The following is a 26,880-nucleotide window of genomic DNA, read 5'->3' on the forward strand; positions in this document are numbered from 1 at the left end:
GGGCTCCATAAACCCTGGACAGCAGAACACAGCCGACTCTCCTACATCCCCCATACCCATTCTTCTAGGTTCCCCCTAGAGACACGTCGCCCCCAATGTCAGCAGGAAGTAACCAGATATCACGACGACGACCCTATTCCTGTTTCACCTCTCTCTTTTCCTTTTAAGTTAACCAAAACGGGGGAAACTGTACCTTCCCCCCCCCTCCCACCATGAGCAAGCCTGAAGAGACCTTGGTTACCACAACAAGGTCAAGTGACTGGATCTAGGTGGAGTTACCCACCTTGGCTGCCCGGAACACAGAAGCAGAACTGGCTCTGGGCTTGCCTTGAGACATCTCTGACCATGACCTGGAACGACTATGGATTATCCCACCCATCTGGAACCAGGAAGGGTTGTGGGTTGGGTCTTCCCCTTTAAATTGAGAGCTGCACATTAAAGCTTTGGGCCTTGATCAGAGAACTTTGTCTTGGCCTCATCTCTTCTTGCCCTCCAGCCCCTTTCATTCCCAGCCCCCCTTTCAGGTGAAGCCAGTTGACTTGTGGCTGCGGGCAGCTACAGAACAGGATCCAGATAAGGACATTGATGAGAGTGAAGCCTCATCTTTTTAAATGTTGTAACTGCTTTTTATAAATCCACAGTTTAGAGCTTTGACTTCTGGATGTTTTTATATATTTACCCAGTAAGGGGTTGTTTGACATCTTTGAATTATTTTTTAAAATGCTGCTGGATTAACTATGGGTGGGAAACTGCAAGTAAAGGAATATTTTTGGAATGTGCTGATACCAGTCTTGTTCCAACGGCACACCTGTCCCTGCCGCCTTTTTTAGCATCATGTGTGTACTTCTCAGAATTAAATGGACTTGCACCAATAAAATCTCTAAATATCAAAAAAAAAAAAAAAAAAAAAAAAAAAATGTTTCCATGTCTCTGTGCCCAGGAGCTGCGGGGTGATGTCCTCGCAAAAGACCCATCTCTTCACACAGAGCTTCCTGCAATGCACAGTTGAAATCTCATCAGGCTGATCCCAGTCCCCTCACCTTAGAGGTGTGCACAACTTTTATTCACTAACAATCCTCACACAGCAGAGTTCAGGTCTTCTTCCCTTCCTGTCCCATCTCATCCCTTCTTCCCATCCCACCCTGCCCCTCTCCTTACTTCCACAGGATGTCACTGCTTGCAATTTTATTCCAGTCCTATGGGAGAGAAAAGAATCCTTAAATCAACAACTGCCACCTTCCCCTTGCTCTCAATTTGTTCTGTGCTGGGCCTACACAGGTTAATCAAGCACAGTCCTAGCTCCTCAGGCCCAGCCAGCCTGGAGAGACCTACCCCAGCAAACACAAGTCACCTTGGGAGGGCTCAGAGGAAGGAGGGCCGGTCTCCACAGGTCTGACAGGGACTCTCAAGGATGCCACATATCAGCAGCATGTCTCCTCTCGGCAGCTTGTTTTTTTTTTCATTTAGCAGAATTTTGTCACTGTTGCTGCTCTGAAATAGGGTGTCTAAGTAGCCCGAGCTGGTTCTAAATTCATGTAATTGAGTATGACCCAAACTCCTGGTCTTCTTGCTTCCACCTCCCAAGTGCTTCAATTACAGGCATATGCCACCACTCCTGCCTCATTGAACTGTAGTTGAGGTCTTCAGAGTGGATAATGCTAACGCATGAGAATATATATCCCTTTGCTTTTCTGTAGGTTGGCTCTCCTGTTGGTCAAGAGAAGCAGCTGGGTTCTCGAGACATTAATGTGCCAGAGCTGAACTTCAATTTAGCAGAACTCAGAATATCCAGTAGAGTGTATTAAACCCCAGGTGAAAAAGTCCTCACCCTCGAGTCCTGTCAGTCTTAGTGAGATCTAAGAATCTGCATCCGGAACAAGTTCCTGTGTAGCCATGTCTGGCCTGGAACTCATTATGTAGGTAAGGCTGGCCTAGAACCCATCGGGATCCTCTTGCCTCTGCCTCCCAAGGAAGAGCCAAACTGAATCACTACTCCAGGGAATGACAGTCTTGAAGTTCAGGCTCAAGGGAGGAGCCAAGGGGATGGAGAGGAGCTCTCTTCTGCTCTGGGTAGGAATAGGGACTAACTGGTCTGCAGGATAACCCATGTTCCATTCCCTCACCATCCCCTGCATCCCACTCACCCCATTACAGCTGATGTCAAAAGAATCTGAGGCCGGGTTCAGGGTGACTGTCCCCATACACTGCTTCACCACCTTAGAAGAGAAAAACCATGGTCAAACTGGAATTCATTTGCCATAACCCCTAAACCCTAGTCCACTGGATGGAAATATTCCCTTGGGACTCCTTGACTAGTTCCTCAAGAGGGACTCCCACCCCCAGCCCCTCTGCCTTACCCCCTGTTCCTTGAAGGCACATTGCTCAGGTATCTGCTGCATTGCCTTGGCACACACAGTCTCCTTCACTCGGAACCTCACATACTTGGGAGTATCTGGGTCCTCATCCTTGTCAGGGAAGAAAGTAGGGAGACTAGTCTCAGGCCCATTCTCAAAACTTGAAGGATCAGTCTCCTGACATGCACCGACAGGGTGACCCTCCAGCACTACATGCTGGGTGCTGAGACAGGAGCTAGTGCTGAGGTACAGAGGGAAGAAAAAATGAGCCCCCTCCTCCCTCACCCCCCTCCCAGTGAATGAGATCAGCCCTCAGGCAGCTCCCCTTCTGCAAAGAGAGAGGGAATCTAGGATCAGGCACAACCTTAGGGACTTTAAGGTAGTGTCCCTCATTGCATATGGAAAAACTTAAAGAAAAAACAAAAGGCTAATTCCCAGAGCCAAGATTCCACCCAGGTCTCTGCAATGGAAGTCCCAGGCATCTTGTGCCACAGCAGGTATTCCAAGGCCAAAAGCTGGTGATCTGAAAGGAGACACAGATTTATGGAGTCTCCTGGGGAAAGGAGAGACTACACAGAACGGAGGTGCCTTGGATTAGAGCTTGGCTCTTCCTCTGCCTCACCTCTTGGGGCTCAGAATCCAGGTCTAAGAGAAGGTAGAGATTGGTGTCCAAGGACTGCTGGATGAAGGCATCCATAGCATGGAGCATAGCCTCCCTGTAGCTGAGAGTCTGGGAGATGGCTAGAGGCAACCCCAGGCCCAGTAGCAACAGCAGTGATAGCGACCTCCACAGGGAAAGAATGTCCCTATGGGACTGCATGGTTCCCAAGACTACCTCCTCCAGGCCATGAGAGCTTCATTTATTCTCATCCTGAGATGTCCAGATGTGGTGGATACTCCCCTACTTCAAGGTCAGTGAGCCTATATGTGGCAGTCACCAAGAAACCTACCAGGGTGAGTGCCAGTTCTGCTCCAGAATTCTGTGAGTCTTCAGTTTATTATCCCTTGCCTCAACCACTCACATTCTTCCCTTCACACACCCCTCCATTACTTGCTTTTTTTCATTTCTTCCCTCTCTCCTCTTGCTCCCCAAAGTTGAATGGGATCCTGGTCCAATAATGCAGAAACAGAAAGCCACAGAGGTCCTATCCAGGAGTAAGAATAGTAAGTAAAAGTTCTGCATCCCAAGTCTAACCCCAAGCAACAACAAAAAAACACCTGAAAGCGACACGCCTCTACTAAATGCAGCTTTATTTCCAGAACTTACAAAGCTCTGTTTACATACATATGTACAGATCGCAGCTTTGACCCACTCGGGGTAGTGAAAACCTCTGGGAGATGAACTGTCACAACCAAGAGAAGCTGAGACTCAGTGGGCTGGCTCAGTTCTCAAGATACAGAAGTGCTGGTCAGCCTAACCCCATCCCTGTCTGAGACTACCTTCCCACAGGATGTGTGTGTGCTGAAGAGATGAAACACGGAAAGCATCTCAGTCGGAGTCACAGGCCTCTTGTTGGATGGTGGAGTGTACTGCAGAGGCCAGGTTGTCCTAATGGCCTTTCAGCCGTTCTCGGATCAGCTCTGGGATGGCTCTCTGGGTCTGCTTCTCCAGCTTCTCCAGCTTGTTGGCCACATCTCTCTTGAGATCCCAATCCAGTTTCTGAGGTGACAGGTTGGCCAAGTCCACTTCCTCAATGATAGGCTCTGGCTGGGCAGCCTCCAGCTGCTTCTTCACTTTATGCTCCACTGCAACTGGTTGGGCCTGGGGGACCTGCCACTGTAGAGTGAAAAATTATAAAGGCCATTTTATGAAATATGTGTAGATTTTTCCGCCTTACAGAACTCGGAACTGAAAATAAGATTTCAGGCCTTCACATTCCAGGTGAAGGACACTTGCTGGATTACATTCCCCAAGCCTCACCCAAGGCAGGAAGGCATTCCTGACTACAGATAAAGATGTTATCACCTAGGTGGGGCCATAGCCCTATAGCCGGAAAAAGTGACTCTAGATCGTTTGGGCTAGATTCTCTGAAATGTTCCACTGTTCTTGGTTACCCCTCCCTTGGTCTTCCCAGTGCTATGTTCAAAATTTGTAAAACAACCAATCATGTGTAAGCGCGCGAAAATGCCTTCCTCCCCCCACCCCATGCTATAAAAGACCCTTTATCCCACCACACGTGGCCAAAAACCCTGCTCTTGGAGCTAAAGAGCATGTCGTTTTTGACTGCCGGCTCCTCCCCTAATAAACCTCTGCTGATTGCATCCAGGTATGGTTTCTTGTGATTTTTGGGTGGTCGCAATCCGGAGGCTTGAGGAAGGGTCTCCCGAGTATGGGGCTCTTCATTTGGGGGCTCGTCCTGGATATGCGACCACCTTAATCCAAGAACCACGCTGAGAGGTAAAGGGACACCGCGGTTTTTTTCTGTCTGGTTGTTGTGTGACCTTTTGTCTAAATCGTCTAATTTCTCGTGTGCTAGGGTTGCCTAAATCGTGTGCTGTTTTGTCTAGGTTTAAGTTATTTGGTTTCTAAGTTGTTTGTGCCCGTCTGTCTGAATTATTTGGTTTCTGAAAAGTGCACTTCGGTTTGGACTGGCAGCTGTTTCTGTCTCGTGAGGGGCAGTAAACCATTTTTGTTTCGAGAGGAGACAAATGAGTGATTAGCAGACGTGCTGGAGAGTCACTAGCTGCTGCACCCCCAGAGACGTTTGGGGGTTCATCTAGGTGCCGGGGAGGACGTGGAATCCCTCTAGGCTGGCACAGGTTTGCATCTAGGTGCCGGAGAGGACGTGGAATCCCTCTTGGCTGGCACTGGCGATTGAGACGGGTTTTTTTTGTTAGTCTTTTTGTGTGTTAACAATGAAAACTAGAGAGAAAAGGTCAGAAATGGCCACCGTGGTAGTTGTGCTCTCATGGCAGTGTGTCTATTTTTGGGTTGTTCATTGCTGGTATGTTAGAAATCTGTTAGACTTGGTCCAGCATAGGCTGACCAAGTTGTCTGAATCTGTTAAATCTGAATCTGTGAAGACTGACTGAGTTGTCTGGTTATTGGAGTCTTACTTGGAAGGCGAGAGGACTTCCAGAAGGTCAGGGGATCTGACCGTAGGATTTCAGGGGGAAGGTGAGAGGCCTTCCAGAAGGTCAGGGGATCTGACTGTCAGGTTTCAAGAGACTGAGCGCTCCTACTTGGGAGAAGACGTGGAATCCTTCTCCATCTGGGGTCGTGACCAAATGTAGTTAAGTGTTATTTGTGCCACCCGTGGCAGGGGTGAGCTATCTGTGTTTTATGTACTACACGTGAGAGGGGTGAGTTATTTGTGTTGTTTTTTTATATGTGTGTGTCTTTTCTTGGCAAATCATCTGTGTGTTAGCTGTTAATCTACTGTGTTAAACATCTTGAGTTAAAAATAGGTAACATGATTGCCGGCAGAGAGAGAAATGAAGCCGCCGGTACAAGAATACAACTGCAGAAAGGCGGGCAGGTCCTTTAATAAGGGGCAGCTACCTCGGTTCGTGCTCGCGGTTCGTGTTCCTACAGCCCGCCTACCGCATGTAGGGAATGCTTCAGGTAACAGCACATGGAGGGTGCCCTCACCCAGCCCGCTCACCCAGCCCCCACTTGGCGGGCTACAACTCGTGGTTCCCCAGCACAGCAACAGCATGCAACAGCTACCTAGTTTGGTATTCCTGGCTGTACTGGGTACCTTGAGGTCACTAGTGCAACAAATGGCGGTTTTCCACCTGCCGCCTATGTAGATGAGAACCCAGGTGATAAAAGAAAAAAGAAAAAAAACCTGGCAGTGGAGCCAGGACAGCTAGACAAACAGCCACAGCAAGATTGTTCACCTGAGAGTTAATTATTATTATTATTATTTTTTTTAAAAGAGAGACAAGAACTGGTTAAAACTGCTTACTTAATTTAGTTTAAAACTTACTTGTGAGGCAGTCTTGATTTACACAAGAAAAACTGATAATTCGCCCTGCTCTGTGGCTAGGAGAAGGACACCAGCAGAAAGCAGAAAAAAAGGGGGCCAGCAGTTTTTTTAGCTTCTGTAATAAGGAAGTTGATAATGATTTTTCCCAGTTTTATAAGTAAAGGACTACTTTTTTTTCTAAAATTACAGCTTAAAAGTTATAGGCTGCCCTGAGTCAGAAATATATATATATATATATATATATATATATATATATATATATATCTCCTTCAGTTTTGATAAATTTTTTAGCCATTACTGTTTGAGACAATTTCATTATTTGTATGAGATTTTCATTAAGATTTGGTTCAAAGATGAGAGTTCTGACAAGATAAAATTAAAGAAGTGGTGAAGACTTGTGCTCTTACGTTAGACATAAAAATGTTTACTTTATTGTTCTTGTTGTAATCAGAAATAACTCTTTAAAAGGTTTTTATAGAACTATGACCAAAGTTTCTATTTTGTTAAAAGTTAAATTCAAATAAGTGTCAAATGTAACTCAAGTTGCCTTTTAAAAATTGTTAATAACTGTATGAACCTTCAACATCTTAATAATCCTTGCTGTGAAATGCTATAGATAAGGCTATTCATTCTGATTTGGTTTCTTTCTTAGAGCTTCAGAGGTGAGCTCACATTACACCTGTGGACAAGGTACTGTTTGCAGACTGAATTAGGTTATGGTCTCTAGTGTGATGTGAACAGCAGTCATGCAGCCTCACAAATGCATCAGTCTACACAGAGTTCAAAGCAATAAATAAGGTAAAAAAAGCCTTGCTTTCACAAGACCTTTGCAGGTTCTGGTCTTCAGATTGGGGACCCCGTCAATTGATCAGGCCGTGGTCAGCAGCAGGTCAATTTGGAGCAGATTTGACTGAGACCTCCATGTGACAGAAGGTAAGGGACACCCAGAGGCCCACGCCAGATTCCGCTGATAGGTCTTGAGAGAGAAGATTATATGAGACCCCACTAAGTTTGATCAGGACACACGAGGTTAAGCAGAGATCAGATAAGTTACCCACAGCCTTTCTAGACTAGCTCATAGAGACATTCTGTCAGTGTAGACAAGGCTCCAGAGGCTACAGAGACTACAAGATAAGTCATTGAAAGATTTAGGAAGTATACTACATATTAAAATGATTGATGGTAATAGCAAGTGAGAGAAGATTTAAAAGAAAGGAATAGAGAAGAGGAATAGAGAAGGTTTAGTGTAAGTCTAGAAGAAAAGAGTAGAGAAGAAGAATAGAGATAAGTTGCTGTGAGTCCAGAGGAATAGAGAGGAATAGAGGAGACTAGAGAGAGGTGAAGAAAGAGAAAGGTGACAGGAAAGAATTTACAGAAAGCAGAAAAAAGGGATTCCAATCAAAGAGAGATAAAACTCTTTGAAAAAGACCAGTGTGCGCATTGCAAGTAAAGGAGCCAGCTTCAGGGTCCAAGAGGGCCCTAACAAATAGAAGCCAGGGCCAGAAAATCCCAGGCCTTGAAAAACACCCCAAGTGGCGAAGATAACAGCTCTGTGTGAAGACGGCTATTGAGATAGACGGGGCAGCTTGGAGCCACCCAACCTTTGATAGACACAGGGGCTTCCTCCAGGCCAATGGGTCAAAAGGTATTCATGGACTACCCGAAAATGGTGGACTAAGAGATGGGCTGGGTATCCCATTCATTTATGGTCATCCTAGACTGTTCCTACCCTCTGTCGGGTTGAGACTTACTCCCCAGGATTGGGGCCCAGACAGGCTGCAACTAACTGACAAGAACTCACGGGTAGAGGAAAGGCTCCTCCTACTGACTCCAGCCGGGAGCCGAGGTAACGTGCTTTACAGACGGGAGCAGTTTTCTCCATGCTGGTCAGAGACAAGCCAGCGCTACTGTGGTGGACACAAATGTCATCTGGACTGACTCCCTACCCCTGAGATCATCGGTGCAGAGAACAACCTTGGAACTTGGGGCTGACAAGAAGACCAACATCTGCATGGACAACAGGTATGCTTTTGCCACAGTCCATGCCTGCAAGGCTATATGCCAAGAGAGGAAACCCTGATGAAGCCAGCAACTGTGAGTACTCGTTGCCCAGGACACCAAAAGGGAGGAGACTCAGTGGCCTGAGGCAATAACCGGACAGATCAAGTGTCTTGATACGGCAGCCTGTTCCAGTTGTGGGCCTAAGAGATGGCCTCACTTAAAGCACAGAGTAAGAAAAAGAACTCAGATTGCTAGCCATCCTGCCAGATACTACCTAGAGAAAAATAGACAATGGCGCACACAAGAAGGGAGAACTATACTCCCCAGAAAGCAAAGGATTTACCAGGCTAAATACACAGATGGACTCTTAAGATATGAGTGCAACCAAGCAGCTAAGAGACTTAAAGCGTATAAGGGACCTTAGGTTCTAAGCCAGAGAAATAATAAGACTTAGAGTAGATAAGAAATACCTAGGAGAAAACAGCCTAGAATAGGGACCTTCCCGAGGTTTCAAGTGTCCTAGGTAATTAGATCAGAGAGCAGTTTTAAGGTAAGTCAGGAATTGAAGATCCACTGTTTACATTGTCTCCGAAGCTCAGGACAGGTAGAGAGAATATACAGGACCCTAAAATTAAACTACCCTTGGGAACTGGCGCTGGCTAGAGTGTCCCTTGTTCTTGCTCCATACCCAGAATGCCCATTTTGTGTGAGAAATGATTTTTCAGGCTACTAAAAGACTGTTCCTGGTGCTGTGGACCATCCGACCTCCTTGAAGTTCACCATCACCACCTGTGACTGATGTCAACTGGAGAAGATCCAGATGCCTGAACAACCCCCTACTCTTTGGCTCCAGGTCTTCTGCTATTCTACAAGGCTAAAGAAGCATCAGGCCTTGACTCCTGAGACCACCCCAGAGGCACAGGGAAAATGCTGCCTTGGAGGGTGGGACTTAGTGTGTGTACACCCAAGGTTAAATGACAGCTTGTGATTACAAGATTGAAGTTGAAATGTGAATCTAGAGTTATATAGATTTGTTCCTTTTGCAATTTCTCTTTATTATATATGTGATTTTATGTGTATGTAGACAGCTATGTGCCACAAAATGTGTAAAAGTCAGAAGACAACTTTGAAAGTAGTTTTCAAAGAAAAAAATGTTTTGAAACCCCTAGTCAATAGAATAGGGCCCAAGAAGCCCTGCTAACAGATACTTAGTTCCTAAGATTGATAAATGGTGAGCTTGCAGTCAAAGATTATTGTGTACTTGTCCAGCTAGATCCCGCAGGTACTCTTGAACTGAGTTTGAGATACACCCTAGATGATTCTGCAGAGAGCCTATTTTCCTTGACTCTAGCTGTTACATTGTGACTAGGAGTGGCCATAGGTATAGAGACAGGTGTAACTACATTGATACAGACACCTCATTACTTTCATCAGCTGAGGGCTGCCACTGATGTGGATTTGAGAGCCCTAGAACAGTCAGTAACAAAGTTAAGTTGTTACTAGACTTGCTGTTTCTTAAAGGAGAAAGTCTGTGTGCTGCTCTAAGAAAAAATGTTACTATTATGTAGACCATTCAAGAGTGACCAGAGAGTAAATTCAGAGAAAGGTTACACAAGATAGAGAGGCACAGCAATGTTGATTCGAGAGTTGGTTCAATCCTCCCTTGCTGAACCCCTTGTGATTTTACTTTTGCTTTTAACCATAGGCCCCTACATTTTAAGTAGATTAGTAACTTTTGTTAGAGAAAGGATAAATGCTGTTCAGCTTTTTGTGTTGTGCCACCAATATAGGACTTTGGGTCAAGAAAATGGTAATTATGACACTGGAGTTTAAACTTTTCTAAAGATCCAAATTGGAAAAAGTGGGGTTGAAAATAGACTTATTAATAATTGAGTTTTTATGATTAAAAACATAACCAAATTGGAAGAGGTGGGGATGTAGAGTGAAAAATTATAAAGGCCATTTTATGAAATATGTGTAGATTTTTCCGCCTTACAGAACTCGGAACTGAAAATAAGATTTCAGGCCTTCACATTCCAGGTGAAGGACACTTGCTGGATTACATTCCCCAAGCCTCACCCAAGGCAGGAAGGCATTCCTGACTACAGATAAAGATGTTATCACCTAGGTGGGGCCATAGCCCTATAGCCGGAAAAAGTGACTCTAGATCGTTTGGGCTAGATTCTCTGAAATGTTCCACTGTTCTTGGTTACCCCTCCCTTGGTCTTCCCAGTGCTATGTTCAAAATTTGTAAAACAACCAATCATGTGTAAGCGCGCGAAAATGCCTTCCTCCCCCCACCCCATGCTATAAAAGACCCTTTATCCCACCACACGTGGCCAAAAACCCTGCTCTTGGAGCTAAAGAGCATGTCGTTTTTGACTGCCGGCTCCTCCCCTAATAAACCTCTGCTGATTGCATCCAGGTATGGTTTCTTGTGATTTTTGGGTGGTCGCAATCCGGAGGCTTGAGGAAGGGTCTCCCGAGTATGGGGCTCTTCACCACCATTTAACATCTGTATCCTCTGGGACATAGTTCTGAAACCTGTGTTCCCTGTGCTCCTCTTCCTCTTCTCTGAGCCTCTTGCACTGTGACTTCCCATCTCCCCTGTTCTTGCACCCAGTTTTCTCCCGGAGGGCCTTCAGTCTTTCTTTCTGCATCAGCGCCTCTTCTTCAAGTTGGCACACACCAGCAGGAGCAGCCGCCATCTTTTCAGAGGCCCCCTCCTTTTCTGCTCTGGCCTCACACAGACTCAGTGAGAAAGTGTTGGACTTAAAGATCTAAAACCAGGGGACATGCTCCCCCAGAAACGCTCACGGATGGGATTCGCTGCAATAACCTGAGGTTGGATGATAATAATAACCCAGTGCACTGGAGTTCTCTGCATACATGCCAGAAGCACCAAGAAGAACCTCAAGTTGAAGGTAAGAGCAGTTTTTATACTGTTTAAGGGGTGGACTAGAGAAACAGTGACTAGGCACAATATGATTGGTGCAACAATGTGACTTTTAAACTGATTGGTCTTTGGGGAATGAGGTGGCAAGGACCACCCTTGTCTGTAAATGGCAAGGATTGGTTCCTCCTGAGGAATGTGTCTACCTGCCTAGGGCCTTCCCCACCTGCAGGTGTGGTCTGAGAATGTTAATTCCTGCTTCCTCTGAATGTTAATCCAGCAGGGTAATCCAGCAGATGTCCTTGGACTAAGGAATATGCTCCTCCCAGGATGTGTCCTGGGGCAGTTAATTTTTAAGTGGAACCAAATTCCTAGAAAAGCAAGTGGAATCAGACCTTAGAGGAAGAGAATACAGGGAGTGGATTGCTCTGGTTTTGCCTCACCTCCACACTCCTCTCCTGATTGCCTTCTTGGAATACTTAGCCATCCTTATGCACTTGTGCCAATTCTTCAAGAGCAAATGCCTTGAGAAACATTCCCTGAGCCGGGTGAGATGGTGCATGTTTGTAATTCCAGCACTTCAGAGGCTGAGGCATCATGAAAATTGTGGGGTCGGGTTCATTCTGGTTACATAGGATAACCTCTTCTTAAAGCCCCACTACCAAACAAACACTCAGAAACCTGCCTTGGCCACTCTCAATCCCATCTCACTCTCAGGTCAGCCTCTCCCTGCTCTACAGACAGCAGCAGCCAGTGGCACCTCGAACTCTCCTGATGAGTGGTTGCTCTTAAGCCTCGCTCTCCACTCTCTGGCTGGACTCCAGACCTGCTGAGTTGGAGACCTGGCTGCATGGCTTCTTCCTATGAACTCAAGAATGATCACTCATCCCTTTCTGGAGCTGCAACATAATCAGAGTCAGGCTGCCTTCCCTGCCTAGGATCCTGTAAACAGCAACCAGGGCCAAATAAGCACCACAGTATAGAAAGAGTTTGACCAGCACAGGGCAGTGGTGGTGACCGCCTTTAATCCCAACACTTGGGAGACAGAGGCAGGTGGATGGATCTCTGAGTTCGCGTCCAGCCTGGTCTACATAGCAACTTCCAGGACAGTCAGGGATACTTAGGGTCGGCTCAATAGAGGGAGACCCAGCCAGAGTGAAGGCCTAAAAGAGATGGATCAGGCAGGGGGAAGTCAGCAGGCTCAGGTGATCCTTACCATCCTGGAGCCAGGAAAGTGCTGTCTGCCCACTAGAGTCCTCACACCCAGACATGACCATGCACCTCTCTCTCTTCTCTCTCTCTCTCTCTCTCTCTCTCTCTCTCTCTCTCTCTCTCTCTCTCTCTCTGTCTCTCTGTCTCTCTCTCTCTCTCTCTCTCCATGTGTGTGTGTGTGTGTGTGTGTGTTTGTGTGTGTGTGTGTGTGTGTGTGTGTGTGTGTGTGTGTAAGGAGTGCAGAGGGATTGGAAAAATTGTTAAAAAGTATATGTGTTGCCCATTACAGATGGCAGGCAAAGCACAGCGTTCTAGTGGATTTAGATGGCTTGGGGCTGGCTGGGAACTTTGATGAGGGTGCTTGTGCCAACAGGGTGGGCTGGGCCAACTTCTTTTTTAAAAAAGATAGCCAAGCCATGCCTAGAATGGTGAAAAACCTCTCTGAAACACAGTGCTCTTGCATAGAACCAGATTCCCTAGAACTAGATGGGATCAGTAGGATAGGGGATGGAGAGGGGTGTGACTCAGCCATAGCCTAGACAGAGGGTGTTTGACCTACAGAGGGAGGCCACCCCCCCCCCCCGCAACCCTAAGAGAACTTTGCCATAAGGATTGAAGACATCTCCAATCTAGTCTCAAAGTTCTGATGCCCCATCTCGGGGTCTCTTCTCTGCCCCCTTCCTTGAGTCTATTTCCTGGACAGAGTTATGGACTACATTGGTCCCAACCCAGCAGCCTAGAGTGAACTTCGTGCCTCCCGAACCCCCCACCCCCAATGAAAACCAAACCTTGCCTATAAGATGCACGTTCTACCTTCTGGAACTAACCCTGGTTGGTCTCTTAGGCTGGCTGCCTAGTGGTCGTGACCTTTTTCCTCTACTTCCTGGCAAACAACTACTACTGGATTCTGGTGGAGGGGCTGTACTTGCACAGCCTCATCTTCATGGTCTTTTTCTCAGAGAAGCAATACCTGTGTGCCTTTACCATCTTTTGCTGTGGTGGGGAGCCCAGTGTGGTGGGTAGGGTGAAAGTGGACCAGAGTCAGGCACTCCCATGGGGCATGTCCTGTCTGTCAGTTTTGTAGCAGGCTGGAGGCCCGCCCATCCTGCTGTGACTGACTCTGTTCCAGCTCGAAGGAACTCCACTTGACTATGGGCAGGGTTCACTTGTGCTGTTGACTTGGCCCAGCCTTTCAGCTCTCTTAGGGTGATAATTCCTGGGGATGTGATGAGGTTTAACTTGGGACATGAGTAGGATCTAAAGTTACCCGTTAGCCTGGGGTTGGGGGTATAGTCTGGAGGGTAGAGTGTCTGTGTGTGTACACATGTGCACTTGTACTCGCACACACAGAAGTCAGAGGCCAACTCTGTGGATTACAATCTTCCACCTCTGCGTGGGTTACAGGACTCCAGCACAGGATGTCTGGGCTGCCCAGCAAGGACTAACTTTTACCCCTGAGCCGTCTCTCTAGCCTTTGTCACGCTTGAATCTGTAATGTGCCTTTATATTTGGATGTCTGTGGACTATGACACTCTCATCTCATCCCTGGGTCTTATGTCTTCCATATCAGTCTTGTTCAGCAGTCAACCTTACTGATCTTTCCAAAAGATGCCAGTGTATTAGCCATGTCTCTCTCCCACATCCCTGGGCAAGCCTGGCTTGCTGCCTTTCTTTCAGTAATGGATGACGTGCCTGGCTTAGATCACTCTCATCCCCATAGCCTCCTTACACTGTTGAAGCTTGTGGAAGCCCTGATATATTAATGGCCAGCTAAGTGACAGTGAGTGTGGTGAATGGGACTGGAGGTGAATGCAGGTGCCACCATGGAAAGGTGAAGCTGGGGGTTGGTGGAAGACACACAAAGGGACTCATATCCCTAATGGTTTTAAGTGTGTGTGTGTGTGTGTGTGTGTGCGTGCGCGCGCGCGCGCGCGCGCATGAGCTATTGTGATCCTATGAAATTCCTGGGATGACCTCTTCCTTTGTTCTCATGGTTGGTTCTATTCCTCAGACCTGTGGCTCCACCCTGCTGATAGCAAGATGTCCTCAGGAAATGCAAAAATTGGGCATCCTGCTCCCAACTTCAAAGCTACAGCTGTTATGCCAGATGGACAATTCAAAGATATCAGCCTAAGTGATTACAAAGGAAAATATGTTGTGTTCTTCTTTTACCCTCTTGACTTTACTTTTGTGTGTCCCACGGAGATCATTGCTTTCAGTGATAGAGCAGAAGAATTTAAGAAACTTAACTGCCAAGTGATTGGAGCTTCTGTGGATTCTCACTTCTGTTATCTGGCATGGATTAACACACCCAAGAAACAAGGAGGATTGGGACCCATGAACATTCCCTTAATATCCGATCCCAAGCACACCATTGCTCAGGATTATGGAGTCTTAAAGGCTGATGAAGGTATCTCTTTCAGGGGCCTCTTTATTATTGATGATAAAGGTACCCTTCGCCAGATAACAATAAACGATCTTCCTGTTGGCCGCTCTGTGGATGAAGTTCTGAGACTAGTCCAGGGCTTCCAGTTCACTGACAAACATGGTGAAGTGTGTCCAGCTGGCTGGAAACCTGGCAGTGATACCATCAAGCCTGATGTCCAAAAGAGCAAAGAATATTTCTCTAAGCAGAAGTGAGCACTGGACCATTTTTCTGCCAGGCAGCATTGAGCAGCCAGAAGAAAGTCTCTTGTACTCTACTCATGCTTATACATATGATGTGATGATTCCAGATAAGCCTTTTCTACAGGGCTGGGTGTGGGTACCCTTTCTTCCACTGTTGGTAATGGTCTGAGCTATGTTTTGGGCAGGCCATCTTATATCAGTCACAGAAACCAACCTGTTAATTCTTTTTTTTAAAGTACCTATTAAACGTGAATTCTGAGGAAAAAAAAAAAAAAAGAAATTCCTGGCCTGGCACCTGGCCTACACGTGTAACAGTCCACCAGGACACTAAGGGGCAGAGGAAACACACACTACTGGCCAAAGTGGTCTCACTGTCTGCCACCACACTGTGCCAACCTTCCTGATCCCCAAACCCAGCACATCAGTGTAGCTGAAAACACATGTCTAAGTCTCCATTGCACCAAGGTTACCCCAGCTGTCTCTGCTGCTTTTTGCCAATCCTGTGCTCACCAGAGATCTGCTAGTCCCTTATTTTCAACCTGGGGTTAGGCTGTTCTCTTTTGAGAGCATCTGTCTATAGCACAGGCTGGCCTCAACTTCCTGCCTCAATCTAAGAGACCTGGACTTACAGGTGTGTAACCCCACTCTGAGCTGATTTTCAGGGTTTCTGATCAGCTCTTATATCTAATTCTTGTTGTGTAAAGAGGGATAGCACTGCTTATTCCTCTGAGAATAAAACAGACACTTATTTTGGGGCTTTTGGTTCAGCTTCCATGGCTGTAAATTCCCCTTGGCTTATATCCATTTGGAACTACAGTTCCAGGGCATCTGATGCCCTGTTCTGGTCTTCTTGGGCACCAGGCAGAGATACAGTTACAAACATACACTCAGGCAAAACCTATGAAATGCCTCTAAACCTTCCCTTCCCTACATCTCCTCTCTCTTCTCCCTTCTCTTGCCTGTCCCAACCCCAACAACCACCTTCTTTCTACTTCCTGAGACAAGGTTCTATGGCCCAGGCTAGCCTCAAGCTGGCCTGTAGCTGGATGATCTGAACTCCTGATCCCCCTGCCTCCCTCGACTGCTGGTATTCCAGGTTATCTGCAGCCACAAGGAGATTCAAAACTGTCATCTGAATGATTATATTTACTTTGTTTGGGTGTCCTAACTTCTGTGTGCACATGCACTGTACTGCATGACCTAAGTCCTTGGCACTGTCTGCCAAAGCTGGGCCACCATATGGAAGGAACACAACACACATGGACCACCACACTTCATGAGTTAGGGTGAGAGGAAGCCCTAAAATAAACTGTCAGGAGCCAACTTGGGAGAAGCTAGAAACTAGCAGGTGACATTCCCGAGATGGGTCCACTTTGGATTCTAATTTATGACAGAACTAGGGTAGGCAAGGCCCATCAGAAATTCATTTTTAGGAAAGATTCCTGCTGTTGATATGTTTCCTGTTATTAAATATATGTAACAATCACTACAATGAAGAACAATGAAGATGTACTGTCTTGTGATGCTATATAGACAATTTCTTTTCATTTTCTTTTTTAGTGTTTTTGAGACAGGGTTTCTCTGTGTAGTCCTGGCCATCCTGGAACTCACTCTGTAGACCAGTCTGGCCTTGAACTCAGAAATCCACCTGCCTTTGCCTCCCAAGTGCTGGGATTAAAGGCGTGGGCCACCACCGCCCCACAAATAGATGATTTCTTAATTCTTAATAATGATCCTGGAAGAATTCCTAAAATAATGTCAGTGTTTACTAAACTCTTCTATACTGAGACTACTATTAGGTTCTCTCTCTCTCTCTCTCTCTCTCTCTCTCTCTCTCTCTCTCTCTCTCTCTCTTTAAATTTATTTAATGTATCTGAGTACACATACACTGTCTTAAGAAATACCAGAAGAGGGCACTGGATCCCATTACAGATGGCTGTGAGCCACCATGTGGTTGTTGCTGGGAACTGAACTCAGAACCTCTGGAAGAGCAGTCAGTCAACCCTGAGTCATCTCTCCAGCCCCTTTTAGGTCTTTTCTGATGTCAAAACTGCAAGAACTCTGCCTGTCTTTAGAAAAATAGAAGCGACATGCCTCTATTAAAGAAAGCTTTATTTATAGAAGTAAAAAAGCACAATTTACATCAGAGGAGATGTCTGTGCTGAAGAGATGAAATAGGAAAACATGTTAGTCGGAGTCACAGGCCTCTGTTTCAATGTTGGCAGCCACTGCAGAGGCCAGGCTGTCCTCCTGGCCTTTCAGCCGTTCACCTGGATAAAGAGAGAGCAGACAAGTGGAAAAGGCCTGTGCTGAAGTCACTGCTCCAAAGGCAGGCCCCCACTGGCCAGAGTGCACTTACGGATCAGCTCTGCAATGGCACTCTGGGTCTGCTTCTCCAGCTTCTCCAGCTTCTTAGCCACATCTCTCTTGAGATCCCTACATCAGGAGAGAGGGGAAACGCAGAAGCTAAGGGTTAGCATGATGTGGCCCTGGGATCTTCCTGCAGGGCTTTGATATTTATCCTGCCTGAGATGCTGCTCTGGGGAGAACATGATGCTACCTTCTCTGCTCTTCTGGACCCTATCATCCATCAGCCTTCTTAACTCCACCGAGGTAACTGAGAGAAGGGGACGCCTACCACACACCCAGTCAAGGTAGAAGACTGAAACAGAATGGTGGCTGGCTCCTTGGGATCCCCCTTTTATGTCCCCTAAGTCAGTATCAGAGAGGAACTTGTGGTGGCCAACTGTCAGCCCTATTCCCCCTCTGGCCACAGCCTCCCACCCCCACTCCTGGAGCTTCCAGAATTCCTAAAATCAGCCTGAGTTCTCTAGTTCTGCAGTTCCTTCAGCACACACCTCATGGCTGTTTCATCAAATTAAAGCACTGTGGTAGGTGCTGTCACCCACCCCACAGATCTACAGGCACCAAGAGATGTGCCTACAGCACCTTCCCTCACCCATATTCTCAGCTCACTCAGAGGGGCTTCCAGGCTTGAAGAGATTGGGTTCCCTACTTCACAGTTACAACAGAGGCCTAAGCCCTATCTGCTTGCCCATCCGTCTCTTCACTGTGGTATCCTGAGCACACAGGGGTGCACTGCTAAGTCGGAGCCCCCAGAGTAGGTGAGTTTTCCCCCCTACAGAAGAGGCTCGAAAGGATGCCTGCTCTTTCATCCCTCGGGCCCCGCTTCAGCACTTTACCCTCGCCCATGTCTCATGCCTTACTTACTTAGCCCTCATCCCTGACTCTCTTGGGCAGAGCTATGCCTGCAGTGCTTGTCCCTATTCCCTATCTGTCCCTTGGCTGTCCTCCCAGCCGAGGCCTCTGACATGCACCAAACACCATCACCGCCTTAAAGGGCTTGTGCCAGCCTTCATGGACAACACTCACCAGTCAGGTTTCCAAGGTGCCAGGTTGGCCAGGTCCTAGGGAGAGAGGAGACAATGCATCAGGGGCAAGGCCTAGCCTGAGAGGGAGTGCAGAGACTGGGCATAGAGGCAGAAAAATGCAGGCAGGCAAGGAAGTTAGTATGGTGGGAACAGAGACAGCTAGAGAAGGAAGCAGCACAAGCAGGGAAGGGCCTCCCAGGTACTCACCACTTCCTCAATGACAGGCTCTGGCTTGGCAGCCTCCAGCTGCTCCTTCACCTTCTCCTCCACTAGAGGGGGAAAGAACAACACAGGCCTGGTGGGTGGGAGCTGTTCCTCCAGACTTAACAGCCAAAAGGGCCCCAGGGAAGAGGAGGGACACCACTCAGCAGCAAGCCTGGAAGACATCTGGTCTCCTAGGTTGAAGGCAGACCCCAGGGCCCAGAAAGGGACAGAGCAGGCTATAGCTGGAGTGGACAAGGCCCGGGCCTCAGGCTTCCAGATACAAAATGGGAGGAGCCTGTGTCCATGGGAGCTATGGCACTAAAAGGGAAGGTCCTAGGGATGGCCTCTAGGTCTGGCATGGCTGGAGTCTGGGTGCCTTATCTTCCCTTTCATCCCACCTCAGACTCATGACAGGCACCTCCTGCCTCCAGTAAGTCCCTAGGTCTCTCTCTGAGTGTCCCCTTCTGGGGACGGATGCCTGAAACGGAACAACGTGGACAGCCTTCAGACCTGTCACCAGGGATGTGTTTCTCTGACATTCTTTTCTTCTGCCAAACTTAAGTTCTGGTAGCCTCCTGGTAGAGGCCTAGGGCCAGTTTCTCATCACCCTCCCACCCTGTGGGGTGCCCATGCCACCCTCCACTACTCCATGGGGCAGGGAGAGGAGTAGCAACGAACAATAGGGCAACTTCTGAATTTTTGATGAGCTATTTACTCATTCATTACTTGCACAATGGAAAGTTGGTATCAAGAATTAAAAACTAAGATTCTTGGATAAGCATGGTGGCACTTGGGAGGCAGAGGCAGGTAGATGTCTGTGAGCTTAAGGCCAGCCTGGTCCAGAAAGTAAGCTCCACAATGAGACCCTGTCTCAAAACCAAACGAAGCCAGATCCTTCAGGACAAAGGATAAATCTGCTCCTGTGACTAGGAGGTTCCCTCTTCACCCTACATCTGTCACCCTCAGTCAAAGGAGTGGGGAATCTGGACAAGGCTCTCTCTGGCCTTTGTGTTGCTGCTGGTTGTCCCCTGAGGCTCTATGGTTTAGCTTCTCTCTGGGGTCTTTCATTCTGCCCCTCTCCCCAGCAATACAGGACTCACCATCTTGCCTTGCTGTCCAAGGATCTCAGGTCACTTCTACTCCTCATGCCCTGAGGACCTGTGGCCCACTCCAGGTCGGAGGTACAAGGGGCCTCCTCCCTGCCCTCCTGACCCTTTTATGTATGTTCCCTGAGAAGGTGTGTGAATGCCCCAGACGGCTCTCTCTGACTTGATACCTCTTCTCTGAGGGTGACTGGAAGGAGCCTGGGGGAAAAGAGGTCCATGTACCTGCAACTGGTTTGGCCTGGGGGACCTGACACCTCTTCAGGTCTTCATCCTCTGGGACATAGTTCTGAAGCCTGAGTTCCCTGTGAGAGCAGAGCACAAGCACACCTCAGTGCAGGAGTGTGATGGGATGCCTGCTTCCCATGTGCAAGTTCCACATTTCCTCCTCCTGTCTGGAGGTGGCCAAGTAAAGGGAAGCACAGAACTTAACCATCCCCCCATCTCTCTCTCTCTCTCTCTCTCTCTCTCTCTCTCTCTCTCTCTCTCTCTCCCTCTCCCTCTCTCTCTCTCTCTCTCTGTCTCTCTCTCACACACACACACACACTCACACACACACACACGTTTCTCAGAAACTGGGCCATGGTTACTGAGGACACTAGCATCTACTGGGTTGTCTCCATTTGACAGTAATGGGAACTGAGGGTATGCCATTTTCATGAGGTCACACAGCAGAGATTGTACATCTGAGAACAAGGCTAAGCCAGAGCTCCTGGGTTGCATAATGCCTCAATGGCAAAGCCCTCCATACCAGCTCTTCTAACCCAGCCAAACCTCCTCAGAGCCTTTAAGTCTTACAGCCAGTGTATGTCACACAGTCCATCACTTTCAGTAGAAAGGGTCTGTGTATACTGGGCCAAGTGATATGAAGATGAGAGAGAGAGAGAGAAAGAGAGAGAGACAGAGAGACAGAGAGAGACAGAGAGACAGAAGAGTGACAGAGAGAGACACTCTCTGTGTTCAAAAGTGCAGGTGGGGGGCTTTATATTACATACAAAGGTTCCACAAGGTGGCTTCTGGGCCTGAGGCTATAGTTGATTTGACCAACACAAAGGAGACACAAGAGGCTGATCTGTTTGACACCTGATGGGAGTGGCCCACAAAGGCCATGGGGACAAGGCTTAACCATATGTCATGATCTGCTCACATGCTGGTGAGACTTACAAAGCTCAAACCCTGACAGCTCTTTTGAATGCAAGTAGAAAATCCTCAAACCTAGGGGTGTGGAATCCCAGAAACCAGAATTCCCCAGCAGGAGCCTAGGTTTTTATCCACTACCTGCAGGCAGTCTCCCAGCTCAGCAGCTCATCAAATCCAAATCAAATAGAGAGAGGACTGTCCCTGGGAAGAGGGGACCTGGCTACCCCACAGGGCAACAAGTTGAGAGTTCCTGATGGGTCACTGGGCTTAATTAAGGTAGGTGTGGACAGTGGACAGACCCTAGGCCAGAGGCACAGAAGAAAGAGCTATTTCCCCACTCTGTCTTGAACTGTGGTCCCTCAGAAAGTCCTAGGTTTTCAGGACAGCCTTCCAACCATGAGAGCTCTGCCTAGGCTAGGCTAAGAGTGCTGCTGGCTTCCCCAGTCCATGAGAGGGTTAAGTCATTCCACAGGTGAGGTGCACGATGCCTGTGGCCACATAACTAACTAGTGGCCATGTCCCCAGCTAACATACCAACATACCACCTCTTCCCTCCTGCCAAGGCCCCTGGGGCTAGGCTAAACCCGGGGAGTGCCGGTACCCAAGCGCCCATCCCACACATCTAGGGGTACCCTACAGGCCCTGTTCCCTATGCCTGCTCAGGTCTGGAGTGAGCAACAGGTCACTGGGGTGCACAGTGAGAAGTGGAGCCTATCTGCTGCCATGGCTTTGTTCCCCACAGGGTGGAAAGAAAAGAGGAACAGAAACTGGATGTGGAAAGAAAACAGCAGGGATTAGTGAGGAGAGTAAAAAAAATAATTCCAACCCCACAACCAGATCCAGGGTCCATGAGTAATAAGAGACTACTGCGTAGCTTCACCTGCCACCCCGTGTTCTCAGATGGCCACCAGCATGAAGGGGGCCCAAAGCCTGAATCCCTGTGTCCCTGGCCCACTGACAAAGGGCAGGAGTCTCAGGAAAAGGGGCACTGGGTTGTGCTTTGGGCTTTTCTAAGCAAGTCCAAGATTTAACTCTCTTTCCACAAACAACAAACTGGGGCACAGAAACAGTTTAAACATCCACTGGTCGGCCTTAGAGAACCAAGCCAAGAAGGATTGCAGGGGAGCACATGGAGTTAAGAAATAAGAAGGGCCTCTTTTGAACCCCTGACTCTTGCTAATGGTGTCTGAAAAGCAGGGATCCCTGCAACCTCACAGGCTGGAGAGAGAAGAAGAATGTAGCAGAGCCCAGGAGGAGAGGGCCCTGGCAAAGCTCTGGGCTACCCACTGTGACCCCATCTTAAGAACGGGGTGAGCCTGCAGCATACCACTTTGCCAGAGATAGAAATAGTCTCTACAATCCCAGGGCAGGTAGATCACCCCTCAGCAGGGAGTGCGATATAACTGGGCACCCCATCAGTCCCACAAGGGAGGATCAGGGAACCCCTAGGCCAGGTGTTGTTGGGAGGGGCAAGAAGCTCTCTATGGAGAAAAAAAAAAACAATCCAGAATTTCAGATGGGCTCCAACATAAATAACATCCATGAGTCAATGAAATCCAAGGATGTACTGGAATGATCAGAAATGGACTTGAGAAAGGAGAATTGCAAATTTGAGGGTAGCCTGAACCTCACAGTAAGACTGTCTCCCCAAAACATAAAAGAATTAATTTTCCACTCTGTTTTCTATTTCTGCAGGGTTTGGTTGTTGTTGTCTGTCTCTGTCTCTGTTTGTATGTATGTATGTATATATGTATGTATGTATGTATGTATGTATGTATGTATGTATGTATGTCTACAGTGTGTGTGGGTGTGTGCACATGCACCACAGAGGTCAGAGGACAACTTGTAGGAGTGAGTCCTCTCCTTCAACATGGGTACCAGGACTGAACTCAGGTTTGTCTGTGGGGAACAGGATGAGACTTATACTAGAAGAAAAATAAATAGTATTTATTATCCACAGACTCAATGAAATTGTAATCAAAATGCCAGCTTGTTTCCCTGTCTTTAGTTGACATCAGCAAGCTGGTTGTTAGAGGGAGTGAGAGCAGAGGAGAGTCTGGAGACAGTCTCAAACTGTAGCTCAGGGGAGTCTCAAACTTGTAACAATTGTCCTGCCTCAGCCTTGCTAGTGCTGGGATGCCGGGTGAGCCACTACATCCAGCATGACTGTAAAGTTTATAAGGAAAGAAAGGATTAGAACAGCAGAAGTGATTCTGGAAAACCTCTTATGGACGATGGGATGGCCACCCTGGCCAGGCCACGAGACCAACTTGGCTGGGGAAGCAGGGGCAGGACCCTAGGGTGCTGGTCCCATGGCTCCTCAGCTGCATATCTTGGCCTTGTAATGTTTCTGGTTAGACAGCTCAATCTGTGAATTGTGGCCACTCGGCTTCCTCCCAGCACTATCTACTCTGTCAAGTGAGCATGGCTCTGTCTGTGCTGGCTCCTGCTCCTCCCCCTCATGGTCACATGTGCTCACCTCTATGCCATGCACCCACCTTGCTGTTTCCCCAGCTACTGTTCTAGCTGTAAAGTTAGCACAGTGTGTTCTCTAAGAACTAGTTAGGTAGGTTCAAGCTCTGCCTGTCTGTAACCATCTCAGGAGGGACCATCTTCCTGCTGCTCAGAGCCCAGCTGCACTGGGCAATATCCTAAGTTTCCCATCAGGGGAAGCAGAGGTTCTTTCATTTCTGATTGCTTAGTTCAAGCTCAAAAAGGCAACATGACTTACCCTAGGGCCAAAGAGCTAATAATTTCTCGGCTCTGACCTGTAATCTGGATATGACTTTCAGACATCAAGCCTCATTCTATCTGCTTGGCTCCTATGCTTTCAGGGCTGATTGCTGATAGTTTTTTAGGTGCATGATGATGTAAGTATACTAATCAATTGAAATGGCCATCAGCCAAGTGTCTGTGTACTGTCAAGGTGGTGCCAAGTGACCTGCAGGGGGACTGGGGCAGGTGGATCTTACTCTGTGCCAGCACACAGGTGCACACTGACAGTAGGTCCCTGGAGTCCTCTGGTGGAGAGAGTTCAGCCCCCTGCTGGGTGGTAGTGTGTGAGGCAATGACTAGGGAGGAATCTCCAGGTCAGAGCAAAAAAGAAGTGGGGAAGGAAGGAAGGAGAGAAAGAGGGCCCCTTTTCCTCCTTGTCAGAGTCTGGGTCAGGAGGCGTCAGAAGCCAGGTTAGTCTTGTCCTATCCAGTCCGGAACTCAGACATCAATTCTCTAAGTCCCTCAGTATCATTCCCAGTATCATGGACCCCTACTGACACTGTGTAAACCTGGTATTGGGGGCTCATGAGTAAGAGGTCCTATGAGTTGAGGTGCTATCCATCTTCACAGCCCACCCACCCTTTCCCACTACAGGTTCAGGCCTCTGGCTCCACTACCCACATCCTGCCCTCTGAATTCCATGCCTAACTCAAGGCACTCCATTCTCCATGAGGCCTTGTCCTGTTGCCCTTGGCTGAAAACAGCCTAAGCAAGTGCTGGTCTCTACAGGACACTCAAGGGATGCTGTCTCCCAAGTTTCCCTTCTGCTTCATTAAACTGAAGCCAACTGTTTCCACCTCGAAGAAACCAAAGAAACCAATATGCTCACTACTGTCTAGACTCAGCGACCGGCCCTGCAGTGGAGCTGTGGGTCACCCTTTCTCCCCAAGGGGACCTGGCCTCAGGGTCTGTGTGGATCTGATAGAATGCACAGGTGATCCTGCTGGAGCCCTTTTTGCATGGAGTACCTGCCCTCGGCTTCATTCGTCCTGCTCTTCTTAGAGAGCTCAGTCCCTGAACGCCACTGTGTAGGGTCCAGCCCAAAGGTCTGGCTTCATGTTAACTGTTGCCAAGACTCAGCCTGGCCTTCCTGGCTCTGTGCTCTGAAGGCATTCACATTAGAAGAGCCTGCTTTTCTCAGGGAGCTGTGAAGGTAGGTACATTTCCTTGCTAGCTGGGCCCCCTTCCCCAGCCAGACAAGTTGCATGATCGACCCTCACTGCTCAAGAGGAGAGATGAGACAAGAACAGAACGCAGTGAACAAGCGAATCAGACCTAACCCAGTGTCTACCACACTTGGTCCTCAGCTGCTCTGACAGGAGGACACAGGACCAGTGCCCTGTTACACGTGACCTTTTTAAGCCAAGCAAGTGAGCAGAGCCTTGACATGCCTCACAGGGTGGACCTTTTACTGACAGCAGCCTGGAACTAAGTACTCCTTCTTCTTTCTCAGTTAGGATAGGAAAAGGGTCATAACTTATGTCCTCACCCAACTTGAGTCAAGAAAAAGCCACATTTTCCTGTACAGTGAGATGTGTTTGCCCCTTTCCTTTGGTCTTTTGTTTAAAAATAAAGCACATATTACAGACCTCAAAAGCCACTGTGGGCCCAGTCTCTTTACCTCTTCACCAGTGTTAACTGCAGCCACCTCTCTCTATGCATTCACACTGTTTATAGCCAGCAGCTTATCACCACTCCTCTTGTAAACAGCCTGTGTCCCTTTAGGGAATGCCACCACCCACAGACTGCTGTCTCCCAGGTGTTTGCAGCAGTGTCCTGCAGAACACCCAGCAGATATTCGGTGAAGCTGGTAAGGACTGGTAAACACACGTGTACTATTTCCCAAATTGAGTCTTCATCCTAAACTTTCTCTTTGCTACAGCACCATCTCAGAGATTCAGGCACATGGCGGCCCAACAGCTGAGTCTCTTACTGACCCACCTATTGCTGACCAGTGACCCTTCTTTCTCAGCAAGGAAGAAGATGAGAAGAGACCATCTAGTGTATCAGAGACAGCCCAGAAATGAGACTCAAGGCTCCAGCTAGAGCCTATGAACTGAGAACCCATGAACAAGCCAGAAGGAAACGCTCCACCTTCTAAGTAATGACTAAGAATGAGGAGACTGGGGCTGGAGAGATGGCTCAGTGGTTAAGAGCACTGACTGCTCCTTCAGAGGTCCTGTGTTCAAGTCCCAGCAACCACATGATGGCTTACCATCAACTGTAATGGGATCTGATGCCCTCTGGTGTCTCTGAAGATAGCTACGGTGTACTCATATATATTAAAAAAAAAAAAAAAAAGAATGAGGGAGAGCATGTAGGGCAAATACCCCCAAATCTGGTGGTCTGGTGCCACATGGCAACAAATCCCAAGGTGCTAGGGGCTCCACAAACCACAGAGCCCAGTGCAGAGCTTCTCGGGATAGAGAGCAGTTGACATACTCTGTACACAACAGATATGGCAAGGACCTTGAAGGACTGCCTACAGGATGATGTAAAAGCATCCTAACTGATGTTGGACATGAAAAAGATCAGGGCCTGCTCTTTGAGCTATGAAGCTGATTGAGGGGTATGGAAACAGGAAGGCATGCTTTGGCATCATAGCCCAGTTCCTCTGGGGAGCTGTGCCTGCCCATAGGGCCATCCTACCTTCTATACAAAGTATAGACTCCAAGCAGCAGTACCTGTGCATGAAGGAAGATGTTCAATAGTTAAACAATGAATGAATGAGTGAATGAATGAATGAATGAGTGTGGGCTGAGAAGGCAGGTGAGAGCAGATGATCAGAGCTTTGCCCACAGTGGGACCTGCATTTGCAGGGATGTGGAACACACAAAAGTGCATGGCACACTGAAAATGTAATACAAGGTTAGAATGTGACCCAAGCTAACAGCTGGACCAGTGGTTTGCGACCTGGGGTGGTAACAGGGGTCACCTAAGACCATGGGAAAATACAGATGTTTACACTATGATTTGCAACAACAGCAAAATTACATTTATGAAGTAGCAATCAAAATAATTTTATGGTTAGGGGTCACCACAATGTGAGGAACTGTAGGGTTGCAGCAGTGGGAAGGTTGAGAACCCCTGAGCTACACAGTAAGCAAGGAAGGGACAGTCCTAACGAGTGATAGGGTTGATCTTTTCAGGTCTGAACGTGGCAACAGCATGAGCAAAGTCCAGCCCTGAGGAGCATTGGGAGGGTGTCAGTGGGAAGAGCAGGGCAGTGTGTCACAGCAAGAACGC

General features: G+C 47.9%; 3 protein-coding genes and 1 pseudogene across 7 annotated transcripts in view; 1 reads left to right on the top strand and 3 right to left on the bottom strand.

Annotated features, from left to right (window-relative positions):
* LOC117693684 (uncharacterized) overlaps positions 1-26,880 on the bottom strand; it is a 122,997-nt gene that overhangs the window by 26,958 nt on the left and 69,159 nt on the right. For 3 of the 4 annotated variants that reach the window (XM_076917978.1, XM_076917976.1, XM_076917980.1), the window contains 3 exons: positions 19,945-20,024; positions 18,620-18,681; positions 18,414-18,448 (listed from right to left, as the gene is read on the bottom strand). In XM_076917978.1, the coding sequence (XP_076774093.1) occupies positions 18,414-18,448; positions 18,620-18,681; positions 19,945-20,024 (177 nt within the window). Of the gene's footprint in view, positions 1-17,117; positions 17,291-17,379; positions 17,457-18,413; positions 18,449-18,619; positions 18,682-19,944; positions 20,025-26,880 lie in introns of those variants that run through there. The other variant, XM_076917977.1, reaches the window with a different exon arrangement.
* LOC117693683 (cathelicidin antimicrobial peptide-like) lies at positions 1,155-3,174 on the bottom strand. Its single transcript, XM_076918063.1, has 4 exons — positions 2,977-3,174; positions 2,358-2,465; positions 2,124-2,216; positions 1,155-1,196 (listed from the first exon to the last, which is right to left on the bottom strand). Exons 1-4 carry the CDS (start codon positions 3,172-3,174, stop codon positions 1,155-1,157), a joined length of 441 nt encoding a protein of 146 aa, XP_076774178.1.
* Positions 3,904-11,005, bottom strand: LOC117693372 (coiled-coil domain-containing protein 12-like). Of its 2 annotated transcripts, none has more exons than XM_034483973.2 (3): positions 10,801-11,005; positions 10,450-10,464; positions 3,904-4,125 (listed from the first exon to the last, which is right to left on the bottom strand). In XM_034483973.2, exons 1-3 carry the CDS (start codon positions 10,993-10,995, stop codon positions 3,904-3,906), a joined length of 432 nt encoding a protein of 143 aa, XP_034339864.1. In that variant the 5' UTR covers positions 10,996-11,005. The 2 variants fall into 2 exon arrangements, with proteins under 2 accessions (XP_034339864.1, XP_034339866.1); XM_034483975.2 differs by lacking the exon at positions 10,450-10,464 and adding an exon at positions 9,128-9,134 and having other exon boundaries at positions 10,793-11,005.
* On the top strand, positions 14,370-15,273 carry LOC117693365 (peroxiredoxin-1 pseudogene; annotated as a pseudogene).

Source organism: Arvicanthis niloticus, chromosome 21 (assembly GCF_011762505.2).
Source record: "Arvicanthis niloticus isolate mArvNil1 chromosome 21, mArvNil1.pat.X, whole genome shotgun sequence".
NCBI classification, from domain to species: domain Eukaryota; kingdom Metazoa; phylum Chordata; class Mammalia; order Rodentia; family Muridae; genus Arvicanthis; species Arvicanthis niloticus.

Coding starts and splice junctions, on each gene's coding strand:
- LOC117693683 (XM_076918063.1), bottom strand. CDS start 3,174: ATGCAGTCCCATAGGGACATTCTTTCCCTGTGGAGGTCGCTATCACTG. Junction 2,466..2,976: donor TGGATTCTGAGCCCCAAGAG/GTGAGGCAGAGG, acceptor TTCCCTGACAAG/GATGAGGACCCAGATACTCC. Junction 2,217..2,357: donor GTGCCTTCAAGGAACAGGGG/GTAAGGCAGAGG, acceptor TTCTCTTCTAAG/GTGGTGAAGCAGTGTATGGG.
- LOC117693372 (XM_034483973.2), bottom strand. CDS start 10,995: ATGGCGGCTGCTCCTGCTGGTGTGTGCCAACTTGAAGAAGAGGCGCTG.